General features: G+C 40.7%; 1 protein-coding gene across 3 annotated transcripts in view; it reads right to left on the bottom strand.

Annotated features, from left to right (window-relative positions):
- Positions 1–13159, bottom strand: part of Rab3gap1 (RAB3 GTPase activating protein subunit 1) — a 75122-nt gene that overhangs the window by 41213 nt on the left and 20750 nt on the right. For all 3 annotated transcript variants that reach the window (XR_001784075.2, XM_006529405.3, NM_178690.4), the window contains exons 5-6: positions 11568–11646; positions 966–1085 (exon numbers count right to left, since the gene is read on the bottom strand). Coding sequence is in view for 2 of the 3 variants with exons in the window: in XM_006529405.3 (XP_006529468.1) it covers positions 966–1085; positions 11568–11646 (199 nt within the window). In the remaining variant the exon portion in view is untranslated. The remainder of the gene's footprint in view (positions 1–965; positions 1086–11567; positions 11647–13159) is intronic.

Here is a 13159-nt window from a genome sequence, read left to right as displayed (position 1 = left end):
CTCCACTAGTAAATTTACAGTAAGAGTCTCCTGGTCTATCTGATATGCAAAGGAAATACAACTCAAAGTAGCTGAACGGATAAAGCTAACTTCATGCTCTTAAACGCTTACACCTAAGAACAGAAAGTTGCTGAGCATTTTAGCACATGCCTTTTAATCCAAGCACTCAAGGGAGAAAAGGCAGGCAGATCTACATGAGTTTGAATCTAGACTGGTCAGTGTTCCAAATCACCTAGGCCTGCAGAGTGAGACCCTGTCTCAAAACCAAAACAAAACAAAACAAAAAAGAGGAGAAGAGGGGCCACAAAAATACACAAAAACAATTCACTGAAAAGTTAATCCCGGGGCTGGAGAGATGGCTCAGCGGTTAAGAGCACTGACTGCTCTTCCAGAGGTCTTGAGTTCAATTCCCAGCAACCACATAGTAGCTCACAACCATCTGTAATGGGCATGTGATGCTGTCTGAAGACAGTAACAATATGCCCACATACATGAAGGAAATAAATCTTAAAAAATTTTTAAAAAAGGTTAATCGCAAAATAATGTCTAATACTATATACATTTTAAAATCAGACTTTGTAGCAAAATGCATCTCTCAACTGAAATATACAAAGAACATTTGATTTTCTTTAGTAAGGACCTCTCAAAGGGTTTTATTAATTAATTATACTCCTTTGGGGGGGGGGGGGTCTTTGTTTATTTTTCTTTTGAGACAAGATTTCACTGTGCAGTCCAGGCTGACCTTAAACTTAAGATCCTCTTGCCCAGGCCTCTTGAGTGCTGGGATTAAAGACCTGCTCCACCATGCACAGTTCTAATTTCACCCTCAAATACCAAATTCTACTATAATAATGTGCAAGGTTCGGTACTAAATTCTTCATTATAGTAAAAAAAATTACCTTCCTGAATTATATTACTACAAGTAGTATTTTAACATATTTTCAACATCTGTGAAGTGTACCTACCAGCCAGTGTTTCCCAAAGCAATAGAAATGGAACTAAGGAGGAGGTTACACTTGGATTCACTGAGAACTGCATCACTGTGTGCAGCAGGAGCAATCACCACAAACTCACGCAGGCCATACCTTCAAGAGAGAATCACCCCAGGAAAGACAGCCATTATTTGACAAGAATGAGAATTTTTCCTACAGGAAATCTAAGCCAAATCTGTACTATCAAGATTTTTTACTTCCCCCTATTCCAACCCCACATAGCAACTGCACACATATACATTTGAAACTTTATTAAAAAGAAAACCAAATCCAGTGTATATGTGTGTGTGTGTGTGTGTGTGTGTGTGTGTGTGTGTGTGTGTGTGTGGTCATGCCTGTGCCACAGTGCATATGGGAGGCCAAAGGATAACTCTGAGAAGTCAGTTCTCTGTGAGTGGGCTCCAGGGATTGAGTTTAGGTTGTCAGGATTATGCCCTAAGCATTTTTACCTGCTGAGCCTCAATCTCTTTTTCATCTTTCTCCCTGGAGGATTAGGTGTGAAAAGCAGGATCTCATGCTTGCTAGGTAATTGCTCTACCACTGAGCTAACCCCAGGCCCTGACTTTTCTTTAAGAAGTACTTCCATCTTTTTCATCCCCTCTATTCATTAGAAATGAAGTCATTTGTTGAAATTATAGTAACCACTAAATAACAATTTTGTCTTAAAAATCAGCTTACAGGGCTAGTAAGAAGGCCCTCTTGTCACACAGACCTCACAACCTAAGTCTTCAGAACCCCCATAAAAAAAAAAAACAAAAAAGAAAGCTAACTTAACAAAGCTCTCCTCTAGCATCCACAAGGACACCATGGCACACATGATACACATACGCATTTACTACACATACATACAAACAAAACTCCAGTTTACAATATGAAAGAACTAAGTGAATTCTCACCTTAAATAACTAGCAGTACTGTGTCCAGCAATGTAGAAAATAAGCTAGACTACCTGAATGCCAGGGAAATAATTACCAGCCCTGATATACATGTACTGTTAAAAATGAGATACAGTCAGAGAGTATCCTAAAAGATTTCTTGTATTCTTTACTCAAGGACACATATTAGTCAGGGCTTATAACATTTTAGGATATGGCTTCCTCTTGCTATGGTATCTACAACAATATTTTCTCATTTAGTTGCCAAGTCATTAAAGTCACAAATATGTGTATCTCAGCATGTGTGTGAGTGATTTGCCTGCATGTATGTCTATGTATCACATCCATGCCTAGTGCTAACACAGGCCAGAAGAGGGTACTGGATCCCTGGAACTGGAGTTTCAGATGCACCACCTGTAGGTCCTGGCAATCAAACCCAGGTCCTCCTGAAGAGCCACCAGTGCCCTTAACAGCTGAACTTCTGCTGCAGCCCCTGCTGCCTAACTTTTAGAAAACAGTAATAATTTACAGCCAACTTGATGTTCTTTCTGCCCAACAACAACTCATCTCAATACTCTTAAGTGAATTTTATTAATAATTTTTAAATAAAGAAAATAACTTAAGAATGGCATTACTCTTATCACTTGCCTATCTTAAGTTAGTCTCTGCATGTGTAGTCACAAATCCTGGTGTTAATGAACTTTCTCAAGACATTCCTTGGAATGTAGTATACAAAAATTCCCTTTACCTGGATCACTAGACTGTAACTACTGAGACAGACCAAGCCTATTCTCATAAATCCTCTCATAATAAACAAAAACCAAACCAAACCAAACCAAACCAAACCCTTTTCCTTAAAGTCTAGCTCATACTGTTTACTGTTGATTCTGACACAGTATGAGGGTTTCCTCCAACGATTCATGAGTGAAATTTATTTCCCTCCTCAACTCATCTCCACTCTCTGACACATGAAATCAGGAGTCACCCTGTGGAGGCAGCAGCAGGCCACTGAAAGAACCCAGGATGTGCAGGAATCATCCTTGGAAGAAAACAAGTTTCTTGATGTTCTTCCAGAAATATTCCACCTGTTCCTAACTCTCATGGACCAATCTACACTGACCAGTTCTGCTCACAGGTTGCTGGTGTTGAAATAACTTAATGGGCAAATTCTACAAACGAATCTGTACAGTACATTCCTGGAAGTTAAGTTCCAGAAAAACAAGAACATGCCTTCCTGATGACACTGATATCTGTTGCCAAATAACCCTTTTGACTTAATAAACTGTTGGTGCCTAAGTAAAAGGTTTTTTATTTTTCTGCAAGATCTTCTACCCTCTATGCTTTATTTTCTGTGTGAAATGCTACACACACACATACATATACATACACACCACACACACACACACACACACACACACACACACACACACACACACCATCACTATAGCTCCAGATCCAAATCTTTTCTTAAGGAGTTAGCTTAAATATCAACTAATGACCTCCATTAAACATGCACCCTGTTCTGAATTTTAACATCTTTTCCTATCATTATGATCTGCTAGCTGTCAAAATAATTCATTGGTTTACATTTCCTTACAAGCTCTACCTGAGACTTGGAACGATTCCCTCACCAAGTCAACAAACACTAGTATAGGTATTAAAAGAGAAAGAAAGTATGTGCAAAAAACTAGCATCAGTGAAAAGTAAACAACTAGATTTTTCCAATTTTTTCCCTTCTTTTGACAAGGTCTTACTATATATTATCACTGCTAGAACTCACAAAGATCTAACTGCCTCTGCCTCCAAACTGCTGGAAGTAAAGACACACACCACTCTGGCCAGCTAAGCAACTAGATTACTTTAATGAACAAAGGCAGACAGCTATCATCTCCCACAAATTTACACAACTGTTTTAAAATCCCATAAAAAGACAATGAACATCAGTAGTCAGCAGAAGGCATGCGGATCAGAGTCATCATGAGACACTTCGCAGTTACTATTATCAGAAAGGAGAAGGAAAAGAGAACCTAACCAGGAACTCTGGCTTTACTGGTGAGGCCAGAATGCAGGAAAGCTGCTGCGAGAAACAGAACACAAGTCTCTAAAATATCACCAACACTCAGGTGTGGTGCTACACTCACTCAGAGACAAGAGGACTTCTGAGTTCATGTCCAGTCAGGTCTGCACAGCAAGTTCCAGGCCAGCCAAGACTACACAGTGAAACTCCATCTCAATAATAACAACAACAAACTTTTTTTTTTTAAAGATTTATTTATTTATTATATGTAAGTACACTGTAGCTGTCCTCAGACACTCCAGAAGAGGGAGTCAGATCTCGTTATGGATGGTTGTGAGCCACCATGTGGTTGCTGGGATTTGAACTCCTGACCTTCGGAAGAGCAGTCGGGTGCTCTTACCCACTGAGCCATCTCACCAGCCCAACAACAAACTTTTTAAATTAAAAATGACCTACCACTCATCCTTACAATCCCACTTCTGGGTCTAGACCAAAAAGAACAAAAACAGGCACTCCTGTTCATAGCATCCAAAAAAAGAAACAACCCAAATTCCCATAAACACCTTGAGCCAACACACAAAATCATACAAGGAATGGTTACCCTTAAAACAGAATAAATGCACATAAATGAACCTTGAAAGCATAAGCCAGTAAGTCACAAAAGGATAAAGATTCCACTTTTATGAAGTACTGAAGGATTCAAATTCATACAAGTGGAAGATAAACGCTGATTTACCAAAGCTTATAAAAGGACTACCAGTTGGCTATGGTGGGCATCTCCTCTTCAAACCAAAACAGCTAGGCTTACTCTTATGTGTCCTTGAGGATTAGGGTACTTTATCAGCTCTTCTAAGAAACATTTTTCTCTCTTTATCTACGTGTATTAGTGGGATAGACCTCCCATCAAATCTATAATGCATGAACACTTATCACACAGTGTGGCCACTGTCTACTTCCTCACCAAAGCCATAGCTTACTGTCATAAGGAACATATTTTGGTATGTCTGTGTCTGGCTCACTTTAAGTGTTTTGAAATATTGCTTTTTAAATGAAAGAACATACAGGCACATTTAATATGTTTCATCTTCAAACAGTTGTCTGCTGTTTTTTTCTAATTTTTAGGAAAGATGAAAGAGGAAATCTCCTAGTAACTATCAGCAATAAAGCAAACATTTTAACAAGGTCTCTCCTGTTTCCACCCCTCAAATACTGTGATTACCAGCATGTATCACCACATCTGGTTTATGAGGTCCTATGGATCAAACTGAGAGTCTCGTGCATGCTAAGCACTCCTCCCACTGAGTTATAGTCCCTAGACTAAATGTACCCCTCCAAAATAATGTTCAGAGACTCTGAATAACTGAGAATGATTTAAAAAATATATCAAATTTGAGGTGCCCCTTGCATTAATGTTATCACATTTATAGTTACTTAGACATGTAGATTTTGATTTTATCATAACTGTTTGAAGTCAACATTTTACTTACATTTATAATAATTATAATAATAATATGCACTATATATTTGTTGGGAGCCGCCCCCACATTCGCCGTTACAAGATGGCGCTGACATCCTGTGTTCTAAGTGGTAAACAAATTATCTGCGCATGTGCCAAGGGTATCTTATGACTACTTGTGCTCTGCCTTCCCCGTGACGTCAACTCGGCCGATGGGCTGCAGCCAATCAAGGAGTGACACGTCCGAGGCGAAGGAGAATGCTCCTTAAGAGGGACGGGGTTTTCGTTTTCTCTCTCTCTTGCTTCGCTCTCTCTTGCTTCTCTCTCTCTCTTGCTTCTCTCTCTCTCTTGCTTCTCTCTCTTGCTTCTTGCTCTCTTTTTCTGAAGATGTAAGAATAAAGCTTTGCCGCAGAAGATTCTGGTCTGTGGTGTTCTTCCTGGCCGGTCGTGAGAACGCGTCGAATAACAATTGGTGCCGAATTCCGGGACGAGAAAATCCGGGACGAGAAAAAACTCCGGACTGGCGCAGGAGGGATACTTCATTCCAGAACCAGAACTGCGAATCAAGGTTATAAGGTTCCCGTAACACAGACTGTTGAGAAGGATTCAACTGCCGAATTCAGAACTCATCAGCTGGGGAACGACGGTGATAAAGGTTCCCGTAAAGCAGACTGTTAAGAAGGATTCAACTGTATGAATTCAGAACTTTTCAGCTGGGGAACGAGAGTACCAGTGAGTATGTTTGGCCTTGAATTTTTTCTGGTGTTAGGAGCCCTTTTGTTCTTTTTCACATGCTATCAAGTGATTAAGATAGGGCTGAAAATTCTAGAGGAAATTCAGGACAAGCTATCAGAAGTAAAGCGGGAAGAAAGAGTAGGAACAAAGAGAAAATATGGTTCACAAAATAAGTATACAGGCCTTTCCAAGGGTCTTGAACCCGAGGAAAAGTTAAGGTTAGGTAGGAATACCTGGAGAGAGATTAGAAGAAAAAGAGGAAAAAGGGAGAAGAAAAAAGATCGATTAGCGGAGGTCTCTAGGAGATACTCGTCACTAGATGAGCTCAGGAAGCCAGCTCTTAGTAACTCTGAAGCAAGTGAAGAATCCTCCTCTGAGGAAACAGACTGGGAGGAAGAAGCAGCCCATTACCAGCCAGCTAATTGGTCAAGAAAAAAGCCAAAAGCGGCTGGCGAAGGCCAGTTTGCTAATTGGCCTCAGGGCAATCGGCTACCAGGTGCACTCCCGCCCTATGCGGAGTCCCCGCCCTGCGTAGTGCGTCAGCCCGTAGTGCGTCAGCAATGCGCAGAGAGGCAGTGCGCAGAGAGGCAGTGCGCAGACTCATTCATTCCCCGAGAGGAACAAAGGAAAATAGAACAGGCATTTCCAGTCTTTGAAGGAGCCGAGGGTGGGCGTGTCCACGCTCCGGTAGAATATGTGCAGATTAAATATGGAATTAATGCTAATTTTACCTTGGTGCAGTTAGACAGGCTTGCCGGCATGGCACTAACTCCTGCCGACTGGCAAATGATTGCAAAAGCCGCTCTCCCTAGTATGGGCAAATATGTGAAATGGAGATCTCTGTGGCGAGAGGCTGCACAGGCGCAGGACCGAGCAAACGCTGCTGCTTTAACTCCAGAGCAGAGAGATTGGACTTTTGATTTGTTAACGGGTCAGAGAGCTTATTCTGCTAAACCTGATAAGAGGTATCAATGGAAGGTCTTACCACAGGGGATGTCCAATAGTCCTACAATGTGCCAGCTTTATGTGCAAAAAGCTCTTTTGCCAATGAGGGAACAATTCCCCTCTTTAATTTTGCTCCTTTACATGGATGAAGACCTTACCATGCTACAAAAGGCATATCCTTTTCTACTTAAAACTTTAAGTCAGTGGGGTTTACAGATAGCCACAGAAAAGGTCCAAATTTCTGATACAGGACAATTCTTGGGCTCTGTGGTGTCCCCAGATAAGATTGTGCCCCAAAAGGTAGAGATAAGAAGAGATCACCTCCATACCTTAAATGATTTTCAAAAGCTGTTGGGAGATATTAATTGGCTCAGACCCTTTTTAAAGATTCCTTCTGCTGAATTAAGGCCTTTGTTTAGTATTTTAGAAGGAGATCCTCATATCTCCTCCCCTAGGACTCTTACTCTAGCTGCTAACCAGGCCTTACAAAAAGTGGAAAAGGCCTTACAGAATGCACAATTACAACGTATTGAGGATTCGCAGCCTTTCAGTTTGTGTGTCTTTAAGACAGCACAATTGCCAACTGCAGTTTTGTGGCAGAATGGGCCATTGTTGTGGATCCATCCAAACGTATCCCCAGCTAAAATAATAGATTGGTATCCTGATGCAATTGCACAGCTTGCCCTTAAAGGCCTAAAAGCAGCAATCACCCACTTTGGGCAAAGTCCATATCTTTTAATTGTACCTTATACCGCTGCACAGGTTCAAACCTTGGCAGCCGCATCTAATGATTGGGCAGTTTTAGTTACCTCCTTTTCAGGAAAAATAGATAACCATTATCCAAAACATCCAATCTTACAGTTTGCCCAAAATCAATCTGTTGTGTTTCCACAAATAACAGTAAGAAACCCACTTAAAAATGGGATTGTGGTATATACTGATGGATCAAAAACTGGCATAGGTGCCTATGTGGCTAATGGTAAAGTGGTATCCAAACAATATAATGAAAATTCACCTCAAGTGGTAGAATGTTTAGTGGTCTTAGAAGTTTTAAAAACCTTTTTAAAACCCCTTAATATTGTGTCAGATTCCTGTTATGTGGTAAATGCAGTAAATCTTTTAGAAGTGGCTGGAGTGATTAAGCCTTCCAGTAGAGTTGCCAATATTTTTCAGCAGATACAATTAGTTTTGTTATCTAGAAGATCTCCTGTTTATATTACTCATGTTAGAGCCCATTCAGGCCTACCTGGCCCCATGGCTCTGGGAAATGATTTGGCAGATAAGGCCACTAAAGTGGTGGCTGCTGCCCTATCATCCCCGGTAGAGGCTGCAAGAAATTTTCATAACAATTTTCATGTGACGGCTGAAACATTACGCAGTCGTTTCTCCTTGACAAGAAAAGAAGCCCGTGACATTGTTACTCAATGTCAAAGCTGCTGTGAGTTCTTGCCAGTTCCTCATGTGGGAATTAACCCACGCGGTATTCGACCTCTACAGGTCTGGCAAATGGATGTTACACATGTTTCTTCCTTTGGAAAACTTCAATATCTCCATGTGTCCATTGACACATGTTCTGGCATCATGTTTGCCTCTCCGTTAACCGGAGAAAAAGCCTCACATGTGATTCAACATTGTCTTGAGGCATGGAGTGCTTGGGGGAAACCCAGACTCCTTAAGACTGATAATGGACCAGCTTATACGTCTCAAAAATTCCAACAGTTCTGCCGTCAGATGGACGTGACCCACCTGACTGGACTTCCATACAACCCTCAAGGACAGGGTATTGTTGAGCGTGCGCATCGCACCCTCAAAGCCTATCTTATAAAACAGAAGAGGGGAACTTTTGAGGAGACTGTACCCCGAGCACCAAGAGTGTCGGTGTCTTTGGCACTCTTTACACTTAATTTTTTAAATATTGATGCTCATGGCCATACTGCGGCTGAACGTCATTGTTCAGAGCCAGATAGGCCCAATGAGATGGTTAAATGGAAAAATGTCCTTGATAATAAATGGTATGGCCCGGATCCTATCTTGATAAGATCCAGGGGAGCTATCTGTGTTTTCCCACAGAATGAAGACAACCCATTTTGGGTACCAGAAAGACTCACCCGAAAAATCCAGACTGACCAAGGGAATACTAATGTCCCTCGTCTTGGTGATGTCCAGGGCGTCAATAATAAAGAGAGAGCAGCGTTGGGGGATAATGTCGACATTTCCACTCCCAATGACGGTGATGTATAATGCTCAAGTATTCTCCTGCTTTTTTACCACTAACTAGGAACTGGGTTTGGCCTTAATTCAGACAGCCTTGGCTCTGTCTGGACAGGTCCAGATGACTGACACCATTAACACTTTGTCAGCCTCAGTGACTACAGTCATAGATGAACAGGCCTCAGCTAATGTCAAGATACAGAGAGGTCTCATGCTGGTTAATCAACTCATAGATCTTGTCCAGATACAACTAGATGTATTATGACAAATAACTCAGCAGGGATGTGAACAAAAGTTTCCGGGATTGTGTGTTATTTCCATTCAGTATGTTAAATTTACTAGGGCAGCTAATTTGTCAAAAAGTCTTTTTCAGTATATGTTACAGAATTGGATGGCTGAATTTGAACAGACCCTTCGAGGCTTGCCATCATTCAGGTCAACTCCACGCGCTTGGACCTGTCCCTGACCAAAGGATTACCCAATTGGATCTCCTCAGCATTTTCTTTCTTTAAAAAATGGGTGGGATTAATATTATTTGGAGATACACTTTGCTGTGGATTAGTGTTGCTTCTTTGATTGGTCTGTAAGCTTAAGGCCTAAACTAGGAGAGACAAGGTGGTTATTGCCCAGGCGCTTGCAGGACTAGAACATGGAGCTTCCCCTGATATATCTATGCTTAGGCAATAGGTCGCTGGCCACTCAGCTCTTATATCTCACGAGGCTAGTCTCATTGCACGAGATAGAGTGAGTGTGCTTCAGCAGCCCGAGAGAGTTGCAAGGCTAAGCACTGCAGTAGAAGGGCTCTGCGGCACATATGAGCCTATTCTAGGGAGACATGTCATCTTTCATGAAGGTTCAGTGTCCTAGTTCCCTTCCCCCAGGCAAAACGACACGGGAGCAGGTCAGGGTTGCTCTGGGTAAAAGCCTGTAAGCCTAAGAGCTAATCCTGTACATGGCTCCTTTACCTACACACTGGGGATTTGACCTCTATCTCCACTCTCATTAATATGGGTGGCCTATTTGCTCTTATTAAAAGAAAAAGGGGGAGATGTTGGGAGCCGCCCCCACATTCGCCGTTACAAGATGGCGCTGACATCCTGTGTTCTAAGTGGTAAACAAATTATCTGCGCATGTGCCAAGGGTATCTTATGACTACTTGTGCTCTGCCTTCCCCGTGACGTCAACTCGGCCGATGGGCTGCAGCCAATCAAGGAGTGACACGTCCGAGGCGAAGGAGAATGCTCCTTAAGAGGGACGGGGTTTTCGTTTTCTCTCTCTCTTGCTTCGCTCTCTCTTGCTTCTCTCTCTCTCTTGCTTCTCTCTCTCTCTTGCTTCTCTCTCTTGCTTCTTGCTCTCTTTTCCTGAAGATGTAAGAATAAAGCTTTGCCGCAGAAGATTCTGGTCTGTGGTGTTCTTCCTGGCCGGTCGTGAGAACGCGTCGAATAACATATATTTATAATAATATGCACTAAATTTATGATATTTAAGTGTTCTCTACTGTTCATCAGAACCACAAGTAGGTATCACTCTGGGTTATGATGTGCAGTGTGCAAAAGAGTTCAGAGCAAGCCCAAGACAGTAGCCCTAGGAGATGCCTATCAAACTGGCTCTTGGTTAGCATCTGGAAATCTCGCCCTGAGAAGATTCTCGTCATTCTCAGGTTTATAAAAACTTAATCGGTGTATTTAAAATGCCTGTGCAAATCATATGGTTATAAGTTTACACCTGTTTTCCTTCGGGGAGTCTGAATTTTGGTATACACTATCCAGACAAAGTATCCCTACAGACCAAGTCCTTTAAAGCTTTGAGGAGTGAGCCTCTGAAAAGCCTTCCAGATAGATGATGTTTCATATGTTGTCATAATTTATTGGAGAGGGAACTGAGTATAACCTGTAAGATCTTATTAGAAAAACTTCTTCCAAGCGATGCCAGCAGGTTTTTAATTCCTGTCTTCTGCTGACTGTGCTTTATGCCTGCTGCTATAATAAACAGCTTTAGTAGCAGGCAGTCGCTGGTCCTGTCAGTCCCCTAGTCAATCACTGAACCTAGAGTTAGTCTTGGGCTCACTTAAAGCACACACACCTTTAATCCCACCACCAGAAGGGCAGAGGCAGGCAGATCTGTGAGTTTGAGTTGAGGTCAGGATGGTCTATACAGAGTTCACGGACAATCAGAGCTATGCAGAGAATTCCTGTCTCAAAACAAACAAGCAACAACAAAATACATTCTCTCTCTCTCTCTCTCTCTCTCTCTCTCTCTCACACACACACACACACACACACACACACACACACACACACACACAAACACAAGATCTGAATAAAAAGGATACGTACCATCTTACCAGGCAATGTGCTCTTGGAGGAAAGTCGTTATTCATACATAGCAAATCTTGCATTGACTGTGGAATAGCGTCTACAGAAACATTTAAGAGTAGAAAACATGTCCATTTAAACTTTAAATTTTTAAATGATTTTATACATGCCTTGAGGAAAGCATGTCTTACTAGACTGCAGATTAGCAATTGTCAGTTTAGAATCCTGACAAATATTCCTTGTCACCTCCTATAACTAGCTTTTTCCATTTCCCTAGATATTTTTAAAATTTTAGAAAACCTTTCTCCACTCAATTTCTCATTTCTAACCCATGTATGTTTAGCCCTTACATCCTGATCCATAATCAGGAACTGACACAAATTATCATTGTATGCATCGATAAATATATAACAAATTTAAAACATAAAAATATTTGCTTTATAAAATATATCCTTGTTATCATTTCTTAGCAATTTTATTATATATTTTACTAATATTTTAAAATAAATGGAAAAGCATCAATATTTTTAAACCCTGATTAACCAAAAATAATACAGAACTCCAAAACAATGAAAGTCAGCTCTTGATCTTTCAACTGTTGGTAATATAGCTTTAAATGTGTATCTCTGAGCTAACTAAAATTTTTCCTCTAACTTCATTAGTTACAATGTTGATCATAACCAAGTAGAAAGGAAACTATACAGTACAACCTGTACAAACAACAGTGTCTTCACTGTCTTCATCTTCTCTTACACGGATCTGAAACATTCTCAGCTCTAGCAGCCTAACTCTAATATAAATCAACAAACTGTTTACTTTGACGTTTCCTTCATTTATTAGTATAATATGGACTCTAATATCCTTGATTATCATCCCACGAAATGCAAACATTTCCTGCCTGTTCTTTCTTTCAAAAAATATACTCACTTCTGTTAGTTCTGTGTTCCTACATAATTATCTTACATATATATGTTTATTTGGTCACTGTTCTCGCTCTCCTTTCTCATTCTAAATGCAGAAGTCATGCAGTTTTGTCTGTAAGAACATATATAACAGAAAAGGTACCGCATCATCCCTACCTAGGAAAAGCACTTTAGGCCCATGCTTATAAATGATAGCCTGCTTTGGCCAAAAGAATGGAATATATTGTATCTACTTATTTTTAGAAAGATTATGATGGGTACAGTTCCTCCACCTTATCTATGGCTTTGCTTTCTGGAGTTTCTTACCAAATATGGTCCAATGATATTTAATGGAAATTTTCAAAAACAGCTTATTTTTTATTAACTTTCATTCATAGTAGATCACTTTAACTGTTCTATTTTGTGAATTAGTGTTGGCAATCTCTTATAGTGATAATTTATAAATTATGCTTTCTCAGAGATTTGTGTATTTATAGAATATACTATATAGTCAGTTTGGTACTATGTATGATCTCAGGCATCCTGGGATGAATCCCCTAAGACAACAGGAGGACTAATGACTACTGTTTGACTAGCGGCTGAAACCCCCTGCTCACTGTTACACATAGGGCATCTCAGAGTAGACTACATGACCTACCACCAATCACCAAATGAGCCACTCAGTCAATATCTGCTGGTTCAATCAAGTCT

The sequence above is a fragment of the Mus musculus genome, chromosome 1 (genome assembly GCF_000001635.26).
Source record: "Mus musculus strain C57BL/6J chromosome 1, GRCm38.p6 C57BL/6J".
Classification (NCBI taxonomy): Eukaryota; Metazoa; Chordata; class Mammalia; order Rodentia; family Muridae; genus Mus; species Mus musculus.
The sequence above is the reverse complement of the archived record's forward strand: the minus strand, read 5'-3'. Positions and strand labels throughout refer to the sequence as shown.